Source organism: Cariama cristata, unplaced genomic scaffold (assembly GCF_000690535.1).
Source record: "Cariama cristata isolate BGI_N322 unplaced genomic scaffold, ASM69053v1 scaffold12630, whole genome shotgun sequence".
NCBI classification, from domain to species: domain Eukaryota; kingdom Metazoa; phylum Chordata; class Aves; order Cariamiformes; family Cariamidae; genus Cariama; species Cariama cristata.
The window spans coordinates 22831-45459 of record NW_009594114.1 but is presented as its reverse complement, the minus strand read 5'-3'; the positions used below and the strand labels follow the sequence as shown (position 1 = coordinate 45459).

General features: G+C 36.2%; 1 protein-coding gene across 1 annotated transcript in view; it reads right to left on the bottom strand.

Annotated features, from left to right (window-relative positions):
* Positions 1-22629, bottom strand: part of LOC104158984 (striatin-like) — a gene marked incomplete at its 3' end in the record, with an annotated part of 35951 nt that overhangs the window by 3387 nt on the left and 9935 nt on the right. Inside the window, exons 3-7 of the mRNA XM_009696779.1 lie at positions 21770-21848; positions 19564-19728; positions 8484-8619; positions 6462-6597; positions 2554-2664 (exon numbers count right to left, since the gene is read on the bottom strand). Coding sequence (XP_009695081.1) covers positions 2554-2664; positions 6462-6597; positions 8484-8619; positions 19564-19728; positions 21770-21848 — 627 coding nt within the window. The remainder of the gene's footprint in view (positions 1-2553; positions 2665-6461; positions 6598-8483; positions 8620-19563; positions 19729-21769; positions 21849-22629) is intronic.

The following is a 22629-nucleotide window of genomic DNA, read 5'->3' as shown; positions in this document are numbered from 1 at the left end:
TATGACAACATGATTATTTTAAATTTATTTGTGTAGTATTGTGAACTATATAATCAAAAAGTTAAATTTATATTAAAATATAAATGCAACTGGATTCACTGGCCTACTTCCTGAAGCTACATATGGTGAAGACCCATGCTCTTCTTGACACTTACCTGTGCTTTGCTCCATCATTTTCCCACATCCCTGTTTTGACTGTTTTATATAGGATTGAGGCTGAAACATATCTTCGGTAGTTTTTCCTGTTGTAAGTTTAATTAAGAATGGGAAAATGTCTTACCCATAGTCCATTATGTTTTTTCCTAGACCAGTAAATAATACAGCTATTTTTAAGCAGCTTTAACACAGAAGTGTACTGTAATATATGTATTCTCTCATAAAACCATTCTATGATTCTATTCTCTTATTACTTCACAGGAGTGTTTACTACAGCCTTGCAAAATCATAAGTTTACTAATGCAGTTGCAAACTCTACTTTATCCACCCTAACCATAACGACTGATAATAAACTAAATTGTATTTAACTTGTCTGTCACAAAAATATTACTCGATTGAGGAAAACCGTAAGTAGGATTTTGCAAGATTGTTTTACTATAGTATTTGATTTATAAAAACAGTATTTTACTTAGTAGCAGTTCAGTGTCTAAGCACCATTTATGATGAGATTATAGTCACAGAAACAAACTTTGTACAATTTAATGTTAAGATATTTAGTCCCTTCCTTTTCCCCGGACTTCCTTCCTCACATTCTTCTTCACTATGTGCAATATAATGAATAGCTGAAAACAGACTGTGATTCTTCCTGATTTTTCTGCATTGATGCCCTTCCAACGATGGTTTGTCCATGGAAAGATGCTTAATTTCTGTACTGCTGTAAACCATTTGGTCTCCCAAGATCAAACCAATCAGATCAATCCAAAAGGTACCATAAATGTACTAAGCAGTAGTCATCTTCATGAAGGTGCACTGGATGTCCAAGTGCTCCCTTACATCAGGAATTTTTCTCATAAATATATAGAACATGTTCCAATAATATCTATATTAACAATTACGTTTTATTATTAAAAATAAAAAGCACTCAACAGCTGTTCAAGAATATTATTTCAACAGTTCGATTAAATAATTTCTGCTAAGTTAACCCTACAACTGTTTACCCTCAACAACATAGCATGTCTGTGTATTTTAAAAATAACAGACAAGTTACAAAAATCAATTTCACTGAAGTCATATATTGGTATGCCCTCTCTATCTTAACTATAAAGAAATTTAGAACCAATTTTGTGAAACATGAACACTTTAGTTGGCCAGCTCAGCTTCTTGTCAGACTGGCAATTAATTTCCGGTAACTTAAATGATACCAAAGATGACAAAATTTCACTTGAGAAATTTAAAGTATGGCAGTGATTTACTTTTTTTCACAAAAAATAAAAACAAGGAGGTTTAGTTTGTGTATTTGATAGCATAATTTCAGCAACATAACCAACTGCTGAGCGGCAGTTTATCATAGTATCCATACCAAAAGTAACAAAATAAGTCAGCCCCAACGATGTGAGGATCTGACACCTTTTGCATCATTACGTACGTCTCTTTGGAAGTGAGAATTTCCTTGGTATTCATAAGCATCTTCCCACAAAGGGAGAAACATCCCTCAAATTTCTTACTGGGCTACTTGCGATATTATTAATTTACATCATTCACACACGCATTCTCAATATGGCTAGATGTTTGAAATAGAGCTGTGAATACAGTGCTTTATTTTAAACATTTCATCTGATTTCAAGAAGTTTTAAAGCTTACTTATAAAAAAAACATTGATTTTACATAACAGATTTGTATTTCAAGAAATGTAACAAAAAATATAATACAGGGCTAGAAACTGTATTTCAGATACTGATCATAGTTTTTTGTTTGGATAACAATACCCAACATTTTTAAAGGCTAGTCCCACAAGTATGAAAGTCAATAAATAAATCCTGTGATTTACAAACAAACTGATGGTCAGAGTTGCTTCCTATTTCGAGCCCTGCATAACAAATTAAGATGACAGCATGACTTTCATGTTGTGAATGTTAAGTATAAACAGGGGTAGAAATTAACCTGTTTTCTCCCTCTGTCATCTAATAGGATACTCAAGACAGTTTCTGGTTTGTGTTTTTTTTATTTACATACCAGACTTTAACTCTTCCTGTGAAACTGGCATGTTTCCAGCTAAGAAAGGGTTCTGAAGTCTTCTATATTAAAGTGTGAACTATTAAACCAATGCTTTTTACAATTTAAGCTTCTGAATAGCAAAAGTATAATCCATGCTCAAAGGAAGAATTTTTAATTAATCCAACACCTAGTTGGAAGAAATTACATCTAATCACACTACTTATCAGGTAACTTGATTGACTGTCATTAATTTCAACCCCTGAGAACTGGTGAACAGGAAAGCAGTCAGGAGCAGCAAAGTAAAAGAGTAAGTAATTTTAGGAAAACATTGAAAGAGAGATAGAATTAAGGGTGTGAAAGATGTGAGATTTATGATTTTAAGGTGCAATGTTTTCCACTTACTCTTCACCCCCTTTTTCCCCTTGCGCTCCTTTTTGTATTGTTCCTTGAGTTTGGTTATTACTCCCTGGTCGACATTCCAAGCTTCAGGCATGAGACACTGGTCTTCCTTTTCTAAACAAAGTGAAACAAATGAAACATCCTTTTTCAATAATGTCACCAAGTGATCTCCACTGAAGGAGCTAACAGCTGCTGTCAATGGCATTTGTCTTTTATTTTAAACAGACAGAAACAGCACTAAGCTTGTGAAAGCTGTAAAACTGCTACTCACATTCCACTTCTATTTGCTCAGAATTTTCTTAACAAAAAAATGAGATGAAATTTCACATGCCTAATTTCTATAACAAAGCACGTAGCTGTTCATAAATGTAAGCAATGTTTACTTTATAATAAATCAGGACATATTTTTCAGCTTTTTCTTTCCTCCAGGGAAAGAATTACTGTATCTAGAAGCAGCAGCTATGTTACTAGTCAACATAACTTTATAACTCAGATGTTGCATCACTGCACTTCAAATTCTCATTTCATTGTCTTTGTGCTATGTTATCATTTACGCAAAGCAGCAGCACATTTAAATCATTTTGGAACACAGTATACATGTCACCAAGGTTTGAATAAAATCTTAAAGTACTAAAGCCATGAAATTTCACAAAAAGGGGAAGGCCTGAGTTATTAGTCTTTGAAAAAATACACAAAACATTTCAACATGCCTAATGGAAAAAAAAAAATCCCCCCCCCTTTTTTGTTTAAACCATCTCCCTCAAATTGCTTTCCCTGTGACATGATACAGAGAAGTATTCTTCCAACAGTATGGTATTTGGAGATTTTGAACAAAATGTGTTACGTGAGTTCAAATCTCCAAGTCATTTTTTCCATATATGGAAAGACTGTATGAGGCAGCTTAAAAAATAAATTTGCAAGGAGGGGGGGAATACAGCTTTTCCTCATGTATTTATTTTCATGGCCACTACAGCAACAAAATTGTTTGAAATGCATTATCTTTTTGCTTTGTTTTCCTCATTAAAATCTCAACCTTACTAGTTAAAAATTGATTCCTTTCAGACCAAGTTTTCTTTGTACATCAATAAACTATTCTAGACCTTTTAAAATAAGAACAACAATAAACTTATCCTCAGACTAATATGCAAAAGGAGTATTAAATGTCTGTAGAGGAAGCACAACACTATCAATCACAATCTGAAGGAGTCACTATGATTGGACAGAAGACACAAAACCAGACATGGGTTATTACAGCGGTTGACTTGTTAGAAATTAAGTGTGCTGAAGAAGACCTAGGGGTCCTCCATCAGCATCAAACTGAACAGGAGTCAGCAGCATACTCTTGCAGCAAAGGCGATCAGCTGTATCCTGGGCTGTATTAAGAGGATAACGTAGGCAGTAGGGTGAGGAAAGTGATTATTGCCCTCTATTTGGCACTTGTGACACCACACCTTGAGTGCTGCATCCAGTATAATATTTCTTATACTGGGAAACCTTGCAAGTATAATGTTAAGTACCTAGCACTGATATAGTATAGCAAGCCCAGGGAGACACTCAGATGGTTAAGGCAGCTGGAGCAGATGAGCTACAGGGAGGGGCTGGTACTACTGTGAGTGTTCAGTGATAGCAAAAGAGGCATCTTAGTGCTGCCTACAACTACCTAATGGGCAGGTGTAGAGAAGACAGAGACAGACTCTGCTCTGACTTGCATCACAGAAAGACAAAATACTTCTTACCACGAGGACACTCAAATACGAGAATACTTCCCCGAGAGTTTATGGGAACTCCTTTCTTGGAAGACATTCAAAACTTGACCAGAATGCAGCCAGAGTAACCTGCTGCAAACAGACCTGAGCAGGAAGTTAGACTAGATGACCCCTCACTCCTTTGAACCCTCCAGTCATGATCCTACGCTCACGAGTGACAGATTAATTCAAGACCCAAAGTCTTGAGGCATTAGTCTTTTTGCAGCAGCTATGAAAATAGACAGGTATTAATAAGGTGAAGACAGACTCTAAAAAAAGATGGTCTGTGAGCTAAGTCATGTCATCTTAATACATATGCCCAATTAAGTACCACTGATGATCAAAAATTGCATGAAGAACTCAAAAAAGGTATGAGAAAATCATACTTGAGAGAAACAAGTATGTATCCTTTCTGGGACCAGGCTGTACGTTTTAATCATGCTTCTGCTCCCTGGCTAGACAAGATTTTTTGCTCTCCTCCAATAAAAAGTTTAAACGGATTTATATTAGATTGTATTGTTGCCAAGAAAATACTCAATACATTCATTTTCTATAGACAGTCCCAGGATGCTTCCTGCATGTCCCATAAGTTCTGTTCAACTTCACAAGTGGATCCTGAACTACTGCTGTGCAAGTGCTTTACAGTTTAAAAGTTACCTGAACACTTCTGAAGAACTTTCAAGCCAAATGGGTTCAACAGATTACTGTAAGGGATCAGTAATGCTTGGGATCCAAAATGAATTCCTCTGCTTCTATCCGTGCTACACAACATTTTCTATGCTACATTTAAGTTTCACTTAAATCAAATTAATGTAAGTGATTCATAATGGCAGTTCCTTGAAGAAGCTTATTCTTATATACAGTTACCACTAAAGACACAGGTTGTGAAACAAGTAATGTCTGTAACTCAAAAAACCCCTTAATATTTCCAGAAACAAAACTACTACTTTCCATGACAACTTATTTTTAATGTTAGACTTTTGCTCATTTGTACTCAGCTGTCATCAATGAAAGTAAAAATAAACCAGAAGCGTGAATTTGAGAACAAAAAAAGCTCCTGTTGGCATACTAACTTTTTGGTGACACAAGCAATAGCTACACTTATCAAGCATAAATGGATAAGATTTTAATATTTAAAAGAAGCATCAGAACAACACAATAAAAAAAACAGTAACATACCTAAATTTGTTTGGTGAACAGAATACTGACTGCTGTATCTAACAGTATCAAGACACAGCCTCTTAAGCAGAGAGGCTACCCCACAGTGAACAATAATTCGAGGTCCAAGCAGGAGTTGGACATGGTTTCAGTGAAATACAGCATCTCACAGCTGTTAGCTCACATGGGAGCCACAGCTACCATAGCCTATCTGCCTGTCAAGGTTTCAGTTCCATTATAAAGCTCAACTATTTCTCAATCATCTTCCACAGCTCCCTCTGTGTCCACTTATGCTTAAGACTTTCCAGAGTAGCTTATGGAGGAAACAACTCCCTATTGAGATATTTAACCAGTTCTCTTCCTTCTTCCCTTCCCTATGCCGTGGGTTTATGCAGAATAATTATGTCAAGGTAAAGCAGATGCTGGCATTCTGGGTTGCAGGACATGAAGAACAGACAAAGAACAGTTTGAGAAATGTCTCTCTATGACTAGGAGGCTTAAAGATATATTCTTCTGGTAAGTTACAAAAGAAAATTTGAGCAACCGAATAGTTCATATTGCCCAAATTGCTAACACACAGTAAGAGTACAACTAATTCAGTCTTTATGACTCACATAACTGTCTGTATCAAAGTAGGAGAAAGCAAGTAAGACGAAATAATTTTCATGTTGTAATTGTAAAATACAGCTTTATCAGAGCCCATCATTAGCATGGGTCACTAGAAAAACACATTGAAATCCTACTCATAAAATCCAAATTCCATCTCCCTTATTATTAAAGAAAAGGAAAAAGACAATGACCAGAAGCATAAACCTTGAAGAATCCTTACATTAAAGCAGCCTACAGAAAAATGAGAATATTATGTCAAGAGGACTTCAGTTTGCCAATTACTTACTGTAGGAATACTCAAAAGGTGCCGTGATCGTAGCAGAGATCTCAATCAATCACTCACAATATATTCTTAGCACAATTTTTTTTCTCCTAGTACAATCCATTAAATTTCCTTACCCCAGTCTGTTCCATCTCCTGAACTTCTTGATTCCCCATCACCTTCATCTGAGGTAACCAAAAAGTCAAACTCTTTCAAAGCTTCTTCTGTATCTCTGTCTTCACTGCTGTCAGATAGCACTCTTTTCCTTACAATCTGAAAGGTCAGGAAGGAGAGAAAAAAGCTGAACTCAGTTACACACACATCTTTATACCAAGCAGTACTGTTTTGTCTTCTATGCAAAATCCTAACAGGAAGTGAAGAAGCAGAAAAGTACACATTAATAAGTGAATCTGGAATAAGCATGCAGACTTTGTTCAAATTTCCAAGTCAAAATGAAATTTGTAGATCTTCCTTCCTGTGACCACCAATAATCAAGCACTTGATAATAAATCTACACTCATCTAGCCCACTACTATTTTTTCTTAATACCAGAAAAGTACAGACTTTCTCTTAAAAGAGATCTGGGGGGAAAAAAACAAACAAACAAACAAAAAAAAAACCAAAAAAAAAACCCACCACAAACCCAACAAAAAAACAAACACGTAAGACCCACAAAAAATCCAGAATGCTGTAAAAAGCAAAACCAAACTCATTCTCCTTCTCTGAAAACAGCCTGTTTAACTCTCACCTCTGAAATCACTCTACGTGTGGACCAAAAGACAAGTCCAGAAAAAAACCCCCCACAACTAACAAGAGATAATTTGCTTAGATTCAGCAAAAATCATTCCATTCTGAATACCTTCTCAATCATTACTGTTAATTAAACATGATACTTCCACGTTTAAACTGCATTTCCCTTTCAAATTCAAAAGTAAATTTCGTACAAAAAAAATTGGTACAAAAAATTTGGTACAAAAATATACGTGTTTTAATGAAGGACCTCATTGTACACTTTCTGTAATAAATTTTCTTTTCCCTCAATAATCAAAATGAACTAGATGCTTTACAGTTATTTGACTAACCTGTGAGCTGACGCCATGATACACAAAATCTGTAGTATAAATTTTACTTTTACAGAAAAAGAAAAATTACATTCATCACAGTATTTTGACCTGGAACCTTGCTAAGGGTCAGTCTGAAAAGACTTCAATACATAGACCAACATCCCATAGTTCATGAGGATGAATGACTGTTTCCTCTAAATACAATGAACCAATTTCAAAACCTGAAGCAATTCTAAACTTCAAGCTTCATTCCTTCAGCAGGCTTATTGAACATACTGTAGTACAGGTAATTTTACAGAAGTGTCTCAGACATTAGATCATACATGACAGGAACAAGTTTACAAAGATCGCCTTTAAAACTGATGGTTTTTTAAGTGTTCATTCTTAAAACTGATCCTAGAAACAACAACAACCATCATAACTCCTATCTGCTTCAGTTGTTAGGAAACACAACTCATTAAATAAATATTGGTTTTGAAAAGAGGAGGATAAAATTGAGTACTGATTGTATGTATCTATTTTATGTGATCATATGACCAAATCACATAGCAAAGTCTAGATCATGAGGGAGTTTCAGGTATTTGACTGAATAAACAAACAAAAAAGTTCATTAATCACGTTAGAGTTTTTCCAGTTATACTTTCTCTTTCTTTCACAAGCTATTTAAAGAGAAATGTGGTATTTCAGTTCTGTATCTTACAAGGATACATTTCTAACAGTCATTTAAAATACAAATACATTTATATAACTATTCAAGAAACAATGTATTTTTGACATGCAACATTATGAACAATACCTTCAAACTAACTATATCAAAAATACTAGGCAGTATGGAATAGTGGAAAGACAACGTAAAAAATTTTTATCTGTCACTGCAAACTTAAAGCAATAAAGATGGCAAAGCTTAACTTGTATGCACAAACTCAGAATTCCATATATAATTCCTGTTATGCACACATGCTTGGACAGACCATCATGAAGATGCATTAATGATTTGCATGTGTACATACACAGTCATATACTTTGCATATAGGCATCTCATTAATCTCACTTTTTCTGTTCTTCGTAACTTTTTCAATTATTTTTTCCACTCACTGTTGCGGTATCAATGATTGTTTTCTCTCGTCCTTCAATATCTTCCTCATCTTCTTCATCACTAAAGTCTGCAGCTGCATTTTCAAGAAACTTGAAGGTCTCTAGCAGAGAGGCAGAGTCAGTCAATTCAGGTTTCCTAAACAACAACAACAACCACCATCATGAGTCAAAAGAAATCACAACAACATCACTTTTGCAATTACCAGTCTGTTCTGCATTATGATGTCCAACAAGACATGAGACTAAAATAAGCCTACAGGTAAAAATGGACTATTACAGGTAAAAATGTTTGTGGATTAAAAAACTCAACATTATCCATAAACTACCTTATTAGAACCAACATGTATTCTTCATCCAGCCACAATTACCACGACAGACACTTCAATTTTTTTATTTGAAAAGCATTTTAAAGCAATATTCATCTGATATGTCCCCAAAAGCAACATCATTTCTGATATACCATCACTGAAAGCCTCAGCAACAATGACATGAGTTACAGCTACTAACTTGGCCTCCCACATGTACATCAGGGTACAGGAAAACTTTGCTGCTGCTATCTGATGTTCCTCATCTTGCTGAGAAACATCAAGCTCTAGATCCCATTCATTAACTTTTAAGACAGGGTAATTTTCCCACTATAAAAGAATATAATGGGAAAATATCATTGATGACTAAAAAACGTTTATGTAGATGTTAACATTAAACAAATAAGGAAATGGACGAAGATTGGGTAAAATTATGACTGCACTGGCACAAATTCAGGCAGTGCCTCAGATCAGGAAGCATAAGTGCTGTCATAATAACAACTGAAGAGTAAGAATCCAAGAAGCAGGGCTGTAAATGTTATTAAAACTCTGATCAAAGTACAATTAAAGCAATCCTAAAACTAACAACAGGTACCGTGTTTTCTGTGTAGAAGATGCACTTCTCTATCAATCCCTCAAAGATAAAGTGGTGCAAAAAAAAGAGTTATTTAGTTTGAATTGTAATGATTACTTTCAGTAAAACCTTGTGCATTCTTTACATGACTTTACAGCCATAAAGACAAGCTTTATTGTTTTCTTACCTTTAATCAGTAGTCTGTTTTTCAAAGTTCATCACTAAATGCACATCATCTTGATTTTCACAACCACTGAAACAATAGAAGTCTGCCTCTCTTTTTTCAGAGTTGTAGCTCTAAATTGTCTTGTACAGTCACTCTTAGAAGCAAGTGCCTTCCTAATGCTACATTTTGCTTCTGCTATGACCCGTTTCAAAATGTTCAATCAACAAGCCTATGTAGTAAACCCTTTGCAACTCCCTGTAGTGTAGCCACCTAATTATCTGTCCATCACCCACTTATTCCAGCATTTCTTCATAACACTTTTCAATGGTTTGTTACTGGAAACATCCAAAGGCAAAAGCTCTGATGTGTAATAAGGCGTGATAAACAGCACACTTCCTTCTTTACACAGTCTCTGCTTAAGCAGTTCTATGCTTACGTGACAACAATTAGCACGAGTGGCTTCTTCATAGCCCCAATATGTCAGCATCTCATTAAGACAATTTCTTATTCTAGCCTTTTTTCATTTACTCATCTTTACGGCTCAAAAATACCAATAAAGATTTCACTTGCCATTAGAAAATCCACACACACACTACCCTAATATACCATGATGTACAGTATGATTGCACGGTCACTGGTTTTACTGAGAAAATTCCTTTCACTTTCCCATACCTTATCTTAGATAAGAGCAATCTCAAACATGCTTTCAATTTGCCTTGCTTCCTGCAGTATTTTGACCCTCTCGTTTCTATGACAAACCCAAGAGCACTCAGTAATATTTTTCTTTTTCCTTAAGTAATCACTATTTTGGCAGACTATATTATCTCATGAATCTGTAGTACTAATGTACATTTTCACAGAAATCCTATGGTACTGTTATTTTGCTGTTTCCAACACACAAATCTTGATGAGACAAAACTTGTAATGTGCTTCACTTGACTAACTTCTTGATTTTCAGCAAATTTTGTGTGTCCTGGTCAATTTTTAGTTGACAAAATCATCCAACCACAATTGTACTTCTGTTTTTACCTCTGTAATTTGCTGTGTAAAAATCTGCCGTGTAAAAACATCAGGGCTGCTGATCTATATTAGCAACTATCAGACATGCTACAGTAAATATCAGCTTATGAACTAATACCAAACATAAAATATAAAGTTTTAATCAACAGAACTTGTTATTAAGACACAGATATCCTTCTACAGGTACAAGTATTTGCAGTAATTCATACCTAGATTTGGTTCTGTACTCATTTGATCTTAAATCAGGCTCTCACACTGAAGTTCAAAGTGACCACCGAAAGAGAAGGCTGTACCTTTTAAGTAACTGGTCTGAACTCAACTATCAGAGTCATTATTGTATACCTGAGTGGGCAGGATAGGTACATAACTGTGTATCTCCATTTACACGGGGGGGGGGTAAAAGGCATCTCATGTTTTGGAAAACACAGTCATTTATCACGTATTTCAAAACTCCTGCACAGTACAAAAATGTACAAAGTCAGCATAGTACCACAGAAGATTATTTGCGCTAAGGCAAAACTTCCAAGAAAGAATGTGTAAGAACCAAAAAAAGAAAACAGAAGTGACAGAATATTTAAACTATTTAAAGGTTCTACAGGGAAAAGAAGCTTCAAGCTGACAGATAGGGTGATTGGCTATATTGTACCCCAATACACTTTAGCAGTCAAATCAAAAGTAACTCAGTAATTTAGCTATTTTTCATCCTTTAGCAGCACATAAACATAATGCATTTTAGATGTTACTGTCAGCATGAACACTTAGGAATACTGTAAAATATACTTAAGAAAATGCCTAGCCTTAGCTAATTTATGTTATGCACTATGATGGCAATTTAAAGCTTGCTTGTTTCATTATTTTCCATCTCTTTGGCTTGCTTCTCTTCTGGGGTCATTCACAAAGCAACATAAAAAAGCGGAAGTGGCAAAAATATATTCAGAGATAGGGCAGTATAATAAATGACTTTAAATTCCATTTTAGAAAAAGAAACACAACTCAACATTTCCAGGGCTTTTGTAGTCTAGAGTACTTTTAAAAATATTAATGGGTGAGAACAATAGAATGGAGCTCCAAAGGCAGGGACTGATACATGAAGTGTACTATTACAGGCATGAGTGAAGCAAGACTATGGCAAGGTTGAGGACCTGTTGCAAATAAAGGGAGACCAAAAAACCTCAAAAGTCTCAAAAAGGACAATTACTCTTTACTGGACTGTCCTGGATCTAAATGCATCTAAGGGAGAATATACATTTCAAACTGCAAGAACTTAAGTGTTGCTTTTTCCTTCTTCCCCAGCCATATTGTCTAAAGAAAAACTGCTGGAGAAGAACAAGCCAGAAACCCCAGACAGCAGGAGCAGCTACAGAAGCTGCCAAAGCAGAGAGCATAGAGCAACCAGATTTTAGCAGGACTTCCTCGACCCTGTACACCTCAGCTGCTTGTTCTGAACCTCCTTCCCACTGCTCATTCCTCAGTCGTACTCCACAACAGCACCCTTGCATGGTTTTCTCCCGAGCACCTAACATTGCTGCCTTTCCTTGAGGGTTTCATCCCAGTTGACTTACCACTTCCTAACCAAACCTAAAAAAAAAAAAACAACAATAAAATAATTTAACCAATATAACATCTTCTATCAGATACCGTTAACCCTGTGCATTACATCTTCCTCTGCAGCAGCCTTATCCAATTCGACAGGAAAGTCTTCGGGGCAGAGAGACGACCTGCTACTCGTGTCTGCCCATGATTAAGTCCAACAGGACTAACTGCTTGTCACAAGCTTAACAAGTACAGTAAGTAGTGCCAGAAAGTAAAGTACAGCTACACAAATGCTGCTGGGTTTTCCATCTTACTACTACTGGATGGACAGCACGTAGGTTTTGTGACTATTACTCTTGACACAGGGAACTTCAGATCCCCAAAGATAAGAGACTTTTTCCTGTTTAAAACACAAAATTCTTGTTACAAATGGGCTGGTGACTGAAGTACCTCCCTTAAAGCAACATAAACCTGAAATCACATGAATATTTTTCTCCTCTGGAGAAGCCACCAGAATTTTCTGCAGTTGTGGCTGCCCTGCAAATCTCATCCCAACTTATATTTTACAGGTTGTACAATTATTCAGATTTGTCTTAACCTTTGGCCCCTTTAAGACTAAAAATAACCATAATCTCTTCCTATGAAATTTAAGAAATATGTTTTGTGGATATTCCATATGTACTATTTAAAGCAAGCATAGCTTTCACTCAGCCTCAGTGAGCCATACAGTCAACTCTTCATTTTCTGCCCTACAGTGACATGGCTCAAGGTAAGTATTTTGTGTAAAAATCCAGTTGGTCCTGACACTGAAATATTAGCAGCTTTACAAAATGCATAGTGTTCAATTGGCTCTCAACATTTAATATTCAGGATCTTAACATAAATCCTGTTTCTTACTAAGTGAAAAGCAGAAACCATAATCTATAGGAAAGGTGAAGTTGTTATGTGGAAACTAAACCAGCACATTGATGATTCCTTTCCCGTTCCCAACATGGTCCAGAACATTTCTTATTGCAAAGTCAAGTTTACCTTAGACTAAAGCCACATTACAGACATGTATTTTCTTTGTAACCAACACATTCAATATTTCTACCACTACCTTCTCCTTTGTTGATAATAACTCTTGGGAGTCTGTGGTCATGCCCAGGGAGACTCTCAAACTTCTCCCATGAACTGCCCAACCGCAAGGCCATTAACTGCCTCGGTCCTACTCACTCCCCCAAAGGAAAAAGCAGAGGGTTTTGTTTGTTTGTTTTATCCAAGACATACACAAGTTATCTTAAATAAAACCAGATTTTATTGATAAATTCAGAAGCAGGAAGAAATACCACAGTAAAGCTAAATAAACACAAGTTCGGCTTAGGCTGAGAAATGCTTCTGGGGGCCTGTACAAGAAAAGCCTGTTGTGACCCAGCATTCAAAGAGCTATTCTAGCATACTCTTTCTTGCGCCATTTTCTTCGGCTCAGTTTCCCCTTACTATCAAAACGTGCCACTGCAAGGGCGTAAGTTTTATTAATTCCCCATAGAATCTAGTTATTCCACGTTTTAACAGTCTTTTCAACGTGGCTAGTTGAGTTCTTTTGAATTGGATGCAGTAAATAAACGCATGCAAATGCAAATGTATGCCTTTCTATGAGGACTGTCTCTAAGAACAGTTTGTTAAATCTTCAATACTGTGCAAAATCTTCCATAATGCAGCACAGAAAATATCAAACTAATAACTTCAAACTATGGAACACTTACAATCATCAAAATTTACACACAAGAAACACAGGGCAGGCTAGACAGTCTGTCACAACCTTTGAAACCTCTTATGAATTCACACCACACAATGCAAGAACCAGCACAATACATACTACAACCAGTAAGCAACACTTACAAAATGGTTTGGATGTAAATTGGAATTGCAAAGGAATGCCATTTAAAGAGGAAAGGCCACTTCTCTTGTCAAATCTAGTCAGATAACTATAATATGTCAAATAAACAAGCTTTTTAAAGAATAAAAATAAAAAAAATAAATTAAATGTTTAAAGAACCAAAATAACTCTTAAAAGTCATTTCTCCATTCACCTCCCCTCTCTTTGCTTCTCTCTCTCTCCCACTGAACAACTTCTCTGCCTCTTTTTCCCCATTCCTTCGGTACCATGAGTCTTATGTGACATTTCCAAGAAGCATCCCTCAAGCCCTTAAGCCATAGATCTGTGCCAATGAAATGAAAAGAGTGGTCCATTGGTACTACCTTCTTCACACAAACCCCCAACTTCTCTTTTTAAATTTTTTTTTTTTCTGCTTTAATGCATCTGTTGAGAGTGTCCAAGTCTGGCCTAAATCAGCTATCTTTGAAATGCCTGTTAGGTCACTGCAAGATGGAGGCAGGGACAAACAGGGAAAACATGGAAAAAACACCAGTAAAGGGAATAAAGCAAATAGATTTTGGATTTTTTTCTTTTTGTAATTCAATATTTTAGTCTTGCATACTATTTTGGAAATCTTTTTCATGGCAGATGTTATATCAGGTTGTTAAATTCAGAGACATTTTCCCAAATAAACCATTTTATAAGCTAGTCAACACACAACATTCATCAGCCAGTATGCAGCATTTTCATTACATGGGTCAGTGTTAATAGGATTTAGAGACGCAAAAGAGTTATTCAAGGCCTTCTGGTATAGAAAGACATTCATTCGCTGAAGTGTCAGTTTGGAACGATTTGTTGTATATCAGAAGGATAAGGTCTTCAAAATGTTTAATTTTAATCTTTGAAAAGGTCTTTGGATTTGCTCTTAAATGTTGAAGTTCGATGCCTTTTTGCTCACATAAAGTATAGGCAGTGGAAGCCGTACACGGTTCAATAAATAAAAAGGGCAGTAGATCAGTTTCAGAGAGACACTGATTCAGGATCATTTTTCTTTAAAAAGTTTCTATTGGCTATTTAAACATAGTTTTAATGATCAAATCCTTACAAGAACTCAGATAATTCTAACCTATATTGTTTTTATATATACACACATCCATATATATGTGTACACACATACATATGCTTGGTATACCCTCATTCCTTTCCAGTTCTGTTCCTTCATTATATTTGCTTCCACTCATATCAAATGGTAGTCAAATACACACCTTCAAGAAGGTAAACTAATTTGACCGTTCAGGTTTCAGTCAGTAAGATAAAACTATTAAAAAATGAGGTAATAAGTGAACCAAAGATACTTAAATACTCTCATGTTTTCAAGGCTACAATTGACATTTGCAGGCAGCTTTCATTTCTGCTTGTTTGCTGGTGAAAGCACCCATTCCTCTCACTGCAGGTGTTAAGAATTTCAATCATTATTATAAAGTTATTATTTTAGTATCTATTTTTGAGTCCAGTCATGCCAAGTGGTACTTATCTTTTGTAATGCAAGTGAGCCGATTGAAGAAACTGAGAACAGATTCCCTTTTAAAATCCATGAAATAAGTGGAAACAGGACTATATCTATCTCAGGTTATCATATTAACATTTCATTTACGGAATCAAAATCTTGCAGGGTGCATTCAAAATCCATATGATGTCTTGAGTGCTAAAGTTTTCAAGAGGATCTGTATATTAGCAAATAAATAGGCAATGTAAGAACACAAGTTTGGCCACAGATATAGCAGCTAGTAACACATAAAGACTAAGGCTACTTCACCTAATAGTAAGAAGAGAAACTGATTTGGTTTTAAAAGACTTTCAGACAACAGTAGTTTGTTCATCACTGCACCAAAAGAAGAAAAAAACCCCAAAGAGGTGGGGGGAGTTCTCTGATGTAACTGCAACCCTCTAAGATACACAAAATTAAGCTGAGAGGTATGAGAGACCAGATAGCAATTCGCTAAAATAACTGGAGCCTAGCAGAATTCAAGTTAAGTATTGTCTGCTGCAAATAAATATTATTTTCTTAAGTATTGCACAACAACTACTGCTTCTACATACCAAAGCAACCAGCACCAGCTTCACAATAATCACCCCAAACATTCTCATCAGCCTTTCCCATAAAAAGGCTCAACTTACTGTCAATATCACAGCACTGAGTGTCCAAGAAGAAGGTATAACTGGTGTAACATTTAACTTGTAAAAATTTGTAAATGTAATGAGCTGGGCAGAGGAAGAATATCCTCCCTACCCACCACAAAGTATACACTTCACATGTCCCTGGGGTCAGAGGAAAAAATGCCAGGGCCTACCCTTAAAACAAATCACAGGCATTCCCCCACACCAAAATTAAAAAAAAAAAAAAAAAAAAGAAAAAAAGAAAACAAGAGAAGTGTGGGTGCCTGGTGTTGTCAGAAGTACAGTCACAGGTAGACCAGAGGTATTGCTGAAGGAGGCTGAGTTGCAGCAACAAGCACAATACACAGATTAATGGGCTTACACAAAATCGTGCTAAAACCAGACTGTGTTGAGAAGTACATCAGCTCTTCCATTCTTTTACTGGAATTTCTCTCAGTACCAATTTGTTTTGTTCACCACTTTCACTGAGAAAGTATTGGTTGATTACCAATAAATGACAGTCAAAACATAAAGGAAGTCTTGCTTCCTGTTCCCCCCCCAAGAGGTAACCATACAGCAGCATAAAAGCATCTACCACTTTTAAAACTTTCTTTGAGATTTATCACGAGTGTTCAGTTGTACAGAAGGCAGTTTAGCCAATCTGTTCTTTTTGCAATTTCCATTGTTATATAGAGAAATCTTAAAGGAAATTTAAAGCTAAAGTGCCTTCCATTTTCCTGTTCCCGAAAGCAAAGCTTTCTCCTACAAAGAGTTTCATTGTATCTGTAGAGCCACAGAGCGTCTTCCATCTGCATTTTAGTTTGCAACGGTCCCAATGTCTGGTGGTCCTGGCAAACACACATGTATGTCCTTAAACTTCCCAGGACTGCACTAAGGTCTTGGGTGGTTTCTTGTTCTTCCAGTTTCTCACCATAACTTTCCTCCTCTGCCACTACCAAACTGCGGGCACTTGTTCATCTCACCCTTTCCAACCACACAAGCTTGCTGTGGCCCTAATCTTCTTCTCACTTGACATGCACGCTGGGAATAACAAGAGGTGGCTAAAAGAACCGCCAATGTTTTTGCCCTCCCAGTAAGCAGCCTAGCACTAGTGAGACTACTTCAAAGAGTGCCCCTACCCTGACCGTGAGCCAGATTTTAGTTGAGCCACCTAAATTTTTCCCAGTTCTTCCAACCAGGTAGAAAAGCATTGAATTAAGTTTTTAAAAAAAACTCAGTAAGAATTCCAACTGGGATCAGGAGCAAGATCCATGTGCCTTAAATCTTAGTCACCTATTCAATGCTAATACTCTTCAAAAAGAAGCTGTTCTACACATGTTTAAGGAATGCTGACAAGAGACGAGGCAGGTAACAGGGAAGTGCAAGCTAATCAAGAACAACATCACGTTTCTGACTTCCCATCTGCCATAAAGCTGCACTTTGAAATCTCAAAGGGAAGTGATGATGCAGTTGGGAGGAGGTGAACAGTGCCACATGGCACAGAAACAGAGAGGTGTAACATTTTACAGTATCTAGTAGCACAAAATGAAATAGCTGTTAAATAACAGGCAGTCTCTGCCAGGAAGAAAGCCACAGAAAGCTTCCTCCATAGAAAACTGAAAGAGATGGTCTGAAAGCATACTTGAAATGCCCTGAAGAATCACAGCACTGAAAGTGTGTCCCATACTCAGATTGACCAAGGAATTTCAGTAAAATCCCAACTTTTTCTGCTCAGTGAGGGAGATCTCAGCGGGCACCCACAAAGTCAGAATTACCCATGAAGACTGATGTGACTACGTTGAACAAGATCCCTGGAAAAGTCTTCCCCTGTAAAACCTTGAAGTCACTTCTTGCATATCATGTATGAAAACACGCCTCTAAGCTTTCTAAGCCAGTCTGCCATCTTACGCATCGCAAGTGAGATGAAAACAGTTTCTCAAACCATGCAGCCCAACCAGCCTTGCAGCTGACAAGCTTGCAAAGCCACAATGGAAGGGATCTCATTCTTCTCCTCCAGTGAATATCCTCAGCCATAGGGTAGACTACAAAATGTTAAACCGAGTATTAGATCTACCCAGAAGCAAGTAGACAGGAAAGAAATCCAAATGTATCCAGAACAGTTATGTCAAAACCACTGTCCAACCATTTCATCCATCACATAACTACTTATAAATATATCCATTCCAAAACCAAAGTAAACACATTTAAAAATTTTAAAGTGTAAGAGGAGCTTTATTTACCCACTTCCGAGAAGAAGCAACCCCTTCACCAGAAATCGAACGAAAATTGTTATTGTAATCTATCAAGCATTCCTTGTTCTGCAAAAACAAAGCTGCTGTACATAAACGACACGGCTTGTCAACTACATAGCAGCACAATATATTTTAATAGCTTGCGGGTTTTCTCATACGTTCAAATTTTCCACCTCACAGCATTAAATTTAATTACACAACAATGAACTTCTGCCCTTATGCAACTTGTTGGCCTGAAGCTGCTGCAGCTATCTGCTGGGTATAATGAAATTTTACAAATGCTTTTTAAAAGACAGAATGTGTCATATAACAGTATTAGACCTTAGAAAAAAAAGGTCTTAAATTTTGCGACATCAATATACAAAAGAAAAAATGAAGGAGCATCTTTGAGGAAAGCTATGCAGAAACTACTGGGAATAGCTACCTCATGTTTTGTTCGGACAAATAATGCTGCATCATTTTCACTATTTTTCAAGTTCTGCAACTATGGTATCTTAAACAAGAGCAAACAGATTGTTTTCCTGAAGCCTCTACAGCTAAGTTTCAGATTTAACTTACTTTTTTTTTTTCAGCTTTTCTATGCAAAGATAAGAAAATGGAAAAAAGCCTCTTATGTTTTCAACATTACTTAAAAGCAAAAGTAAGGACAACAAGGCTTTACTCTCCTTGACTAACTGTTCATAGTATTAGAAATACTGAAAGACAGAAATTAATACCTTACATTTCAGTCACATTTACATAGGTATATCCATCCATTAGTGGAAAATCAAAAACTTACAGGAATCAAAATGTAACAAGTGACTTTGTTTTTCAGATCCAGTCAAAAAAATCCTATCTCTCATATGGATAATCATGTCATAGCCAGCACAGACCAGAAGAGTAAAGCCTGTAATCGATACAGTAAAGTTTCCAGCAATACAAATAAACCATTAACTTGAAACAGCACTGACCTCTAACCACTTAGCAATCATATCTCAAAGAGCCTTGATTAGACTTCGTGCTGCCATCCAACTGAAAAAAAACTTCTAGTGCTTTTAAGCTGTGAATCTTAAGAGTTACTTCTATACTTATTGTTTAATGTAATAAAATTAGTTAGAATTGCTCTTATCTCAAACTAGGGAAAAAAATCCTGAAATCTTCTCAGTAAACAAAAATTTGTTCTACACCATTAAGTGCATTTATGCAGAAAGATAACGATGTTATCTTGATGCTTACCCAATCATTGCATTTTCTTTAATCTGGCCCTCTGTGCCATTTACCATTGGCTCTTGATTTCTGTTTTCCTTCTCTGAAGCATCACTTGAGAGGCCCAATAAAGCTCGTACTCGTTTTGACTTCACATCCAATATTGTGTCGGTGTAGCCTACTTCTTGCAGATACCTGTAGGAACAGAACTCATGCTAAACTTCCATGCACATCTCACTTATTCAAAACAGTAAATGAAAACTTCTCCCTAAACTCATCTTCAGTCCCTTAGCTATGCAAAGTATGGTGCTGTGCTAATGAAACATGCTTATAAATCATCCTGTACCAGCTGCAGAGGGATCGCCTCTTGCAGTACCAGCCTCTACAGTCACTGAGGAAAAAAAAAAAACAAACAAAAAAACAAAAAACAAATCAAAGAGCCTAGCAGTCAGAGGTTATACAATACGTTATTCATTCATTTACTAAAATGGATGGAAAAGCACTTTCAATTAAAATATTTATAACTGGCTTATAAAAATCACCACAGTTGTATGTACAACGTGGCCATTTTATTCTTCAACACATGGAAACTACACACGAAGCCTTACAAGAAGTATCAGATACGTTCCTTATGTAAGTATTATTAGAAGCTTAGAAAGCAGAGGGAATAAAAACAAATTCTATAGCTGTAGCTACTAGTGAGACTTGTTATTTATAATGCACTCGGTTTGATAAAAGTTTTGTCTTGCTTTGCCTTATTCTGCAATGGATCTGCAAAACATCAATTTGTCTTGCATGTAAGGGCTGGGCAGCAAGGATCCTGGACTAGCTTGTATGAAAACCTCAAGGTCTAAAGTTGGTTCTTTCATCAATATGCCATATTGCCTTTGGGAGAAACAAGAGGGAAATAATTTCTTTTTTAAAAAAAAAAAAGAAAAAAAGAAAAAAAAAAGTAAAAATTTGTCTCTGTCCTTTCCTCTAGAAAATGGAATTAATAGCACTGTCTTCTCGGGAGCACTGCACTGATTAAATGGTAAATATTCTATAGGACCCTAAAGAGGGGAAATGTAACAGCTGTTACAAATCAAGGACATGCACCTTTCCTGCAAGGACACTCTCCTCCAATTATTTAACAATATCCTCCACATAACCACATTAGGAGAGAAATACGATTGTTGGCTATATAAAAATCAAACAAGTCACCTCTGCAAAACAGAGTCCTTCAGTAATAGGCACTCTTTATTCAGCACTGTGTTTGTAAATTATGCTAAGAAGGAATGACTTGTCTTCAAAATCACTCATGCAAGTGAAGACGACTTTATTTACGTTTATTCAACATACATGGAAAGATTTCAGCTCTTGCAAAAGAAAAGCATGTACAAGCCATTCAACAGACAAATTTAAACTTCATATAATTCCTTGGAAAAAGGTTCTTTAATATAAGTTCTAGACTGTCCTTACTGTCTCCCTCCCCTCTCATTTATTCCTCTTTAACACATACAAAAAAATTAGAAAGCAAAAGTTTTGCTAGCTGATTAAAAGACCTTAGGATCTCACTATTAGCATAGGGGATGAGGCAAATAAATGAAAAAACAGATAGAGACACTCTGATGAGAGCTCTTTAAGAGACCTCTTCAATTTAAACCAAGGGTTGTAACCAAGGCAAAAAAAAACCACACAAAAATGTGACTAAATATCTTGGAAATTAACTCATTATGACCACAATTCAAGAATTTAGATTAACAGACCTTTCCTTCATTGAGATGAACTGAGAATTAGACAACTTCCAGTCTGACCTTCTGGATACTAGTCTTTTCTGCACCTCAAGCACGCCAAAAAAAAAGTTATCCCTCTCCAACACCAGTTATTTTTATTTTATGTAGCTCTTTACAGAATTACTTGTGTGTGTTGCTTTTTAAATGCAAAAAGAATTGCAAAGTGTCATGACCCACTGTTCTCCCAAGCAGACTGTTTTATTACACTCAGTGAAAGCAAAGGAGATTAGGTGTTTGTGATTTGACAAGGCTTCTCATCTGAAGTTCTGAAATATTAAAATTTTTCAAAAATCTAGGAAAAGTAGGGCAGAAGCTGAATGAACTTCATCTCACACACTAACTTTTCTTGAAAGAAAATCTAACAGAGGGAAAAAAAAAAAATCAAACACCATCATCATCACATTTCGTTACCAGATTCTTTCCCTTGCATTCGTTATTTGAGTCCTTTTTTCAACACTTACTGTCTTAGCAGCTGTCGTCCTTGTTTCCATATTAGTTGACTGTTCTGTTGTGGCTGAATCTCTGTCTCATTCCCTTCATCTGGAAAAGATTAAATAATTACAAACATTTTGTTCCTTGTCCTACTTTTCAAAAAGATGCCTGTCCACTTGAAAGGACAAATGTGATTTGTCCTAAAATGATTAGGAATGGTTAATAACAAAATGAAAGATTCAAAGTGCCAATAATCGAGAGAAAAAAATGCACACAACACGTAACTGTAGTACTACACATACATAAAGACTGTCAGGCACATCCCACGGTATGAGAGCAAATTCCACTAGTTATCAGTGCCTTCCCTTCTGTCTCACATCCAAAAGACCCATCTTGTTCCTTTTTCTTTAAGGGCACATAATCATACAGACAATCTGGAGGTCCCTTTTTGCATTAACATTCCAACATAACTGCTGCTCATAATCTAAGTTTAAATACATCATCTTTAACTGCTAACAACATCAAATGCAACTGCAGCATGATATCTATTTACAACTTACTGTCCAACCAATTTCCTTACTATTTCACCGTTCAACATAAAACCAACAGATCTACTCACATGAACTTTAAATTCATCCATATTTGTATCAGTTTTGCGGAAGGGAGAAAAAAAAAAACACAAGAGGGGTTGGTTGTTTGGAGTTTTTTTTAACCTGAAAAAGCTGATGAAAAATTTTCACCACGTTTTCCACAACCATGAATTTGCATCCAAACAGTACTACTCCAGGAAAATCCACAAAAAAATTACGTGGCTGTTCTGGCGAGAAACCTGTCTGAACACTGGCAACCAACAGATAGACATTTATTCTATATATAGCTTCATACTACA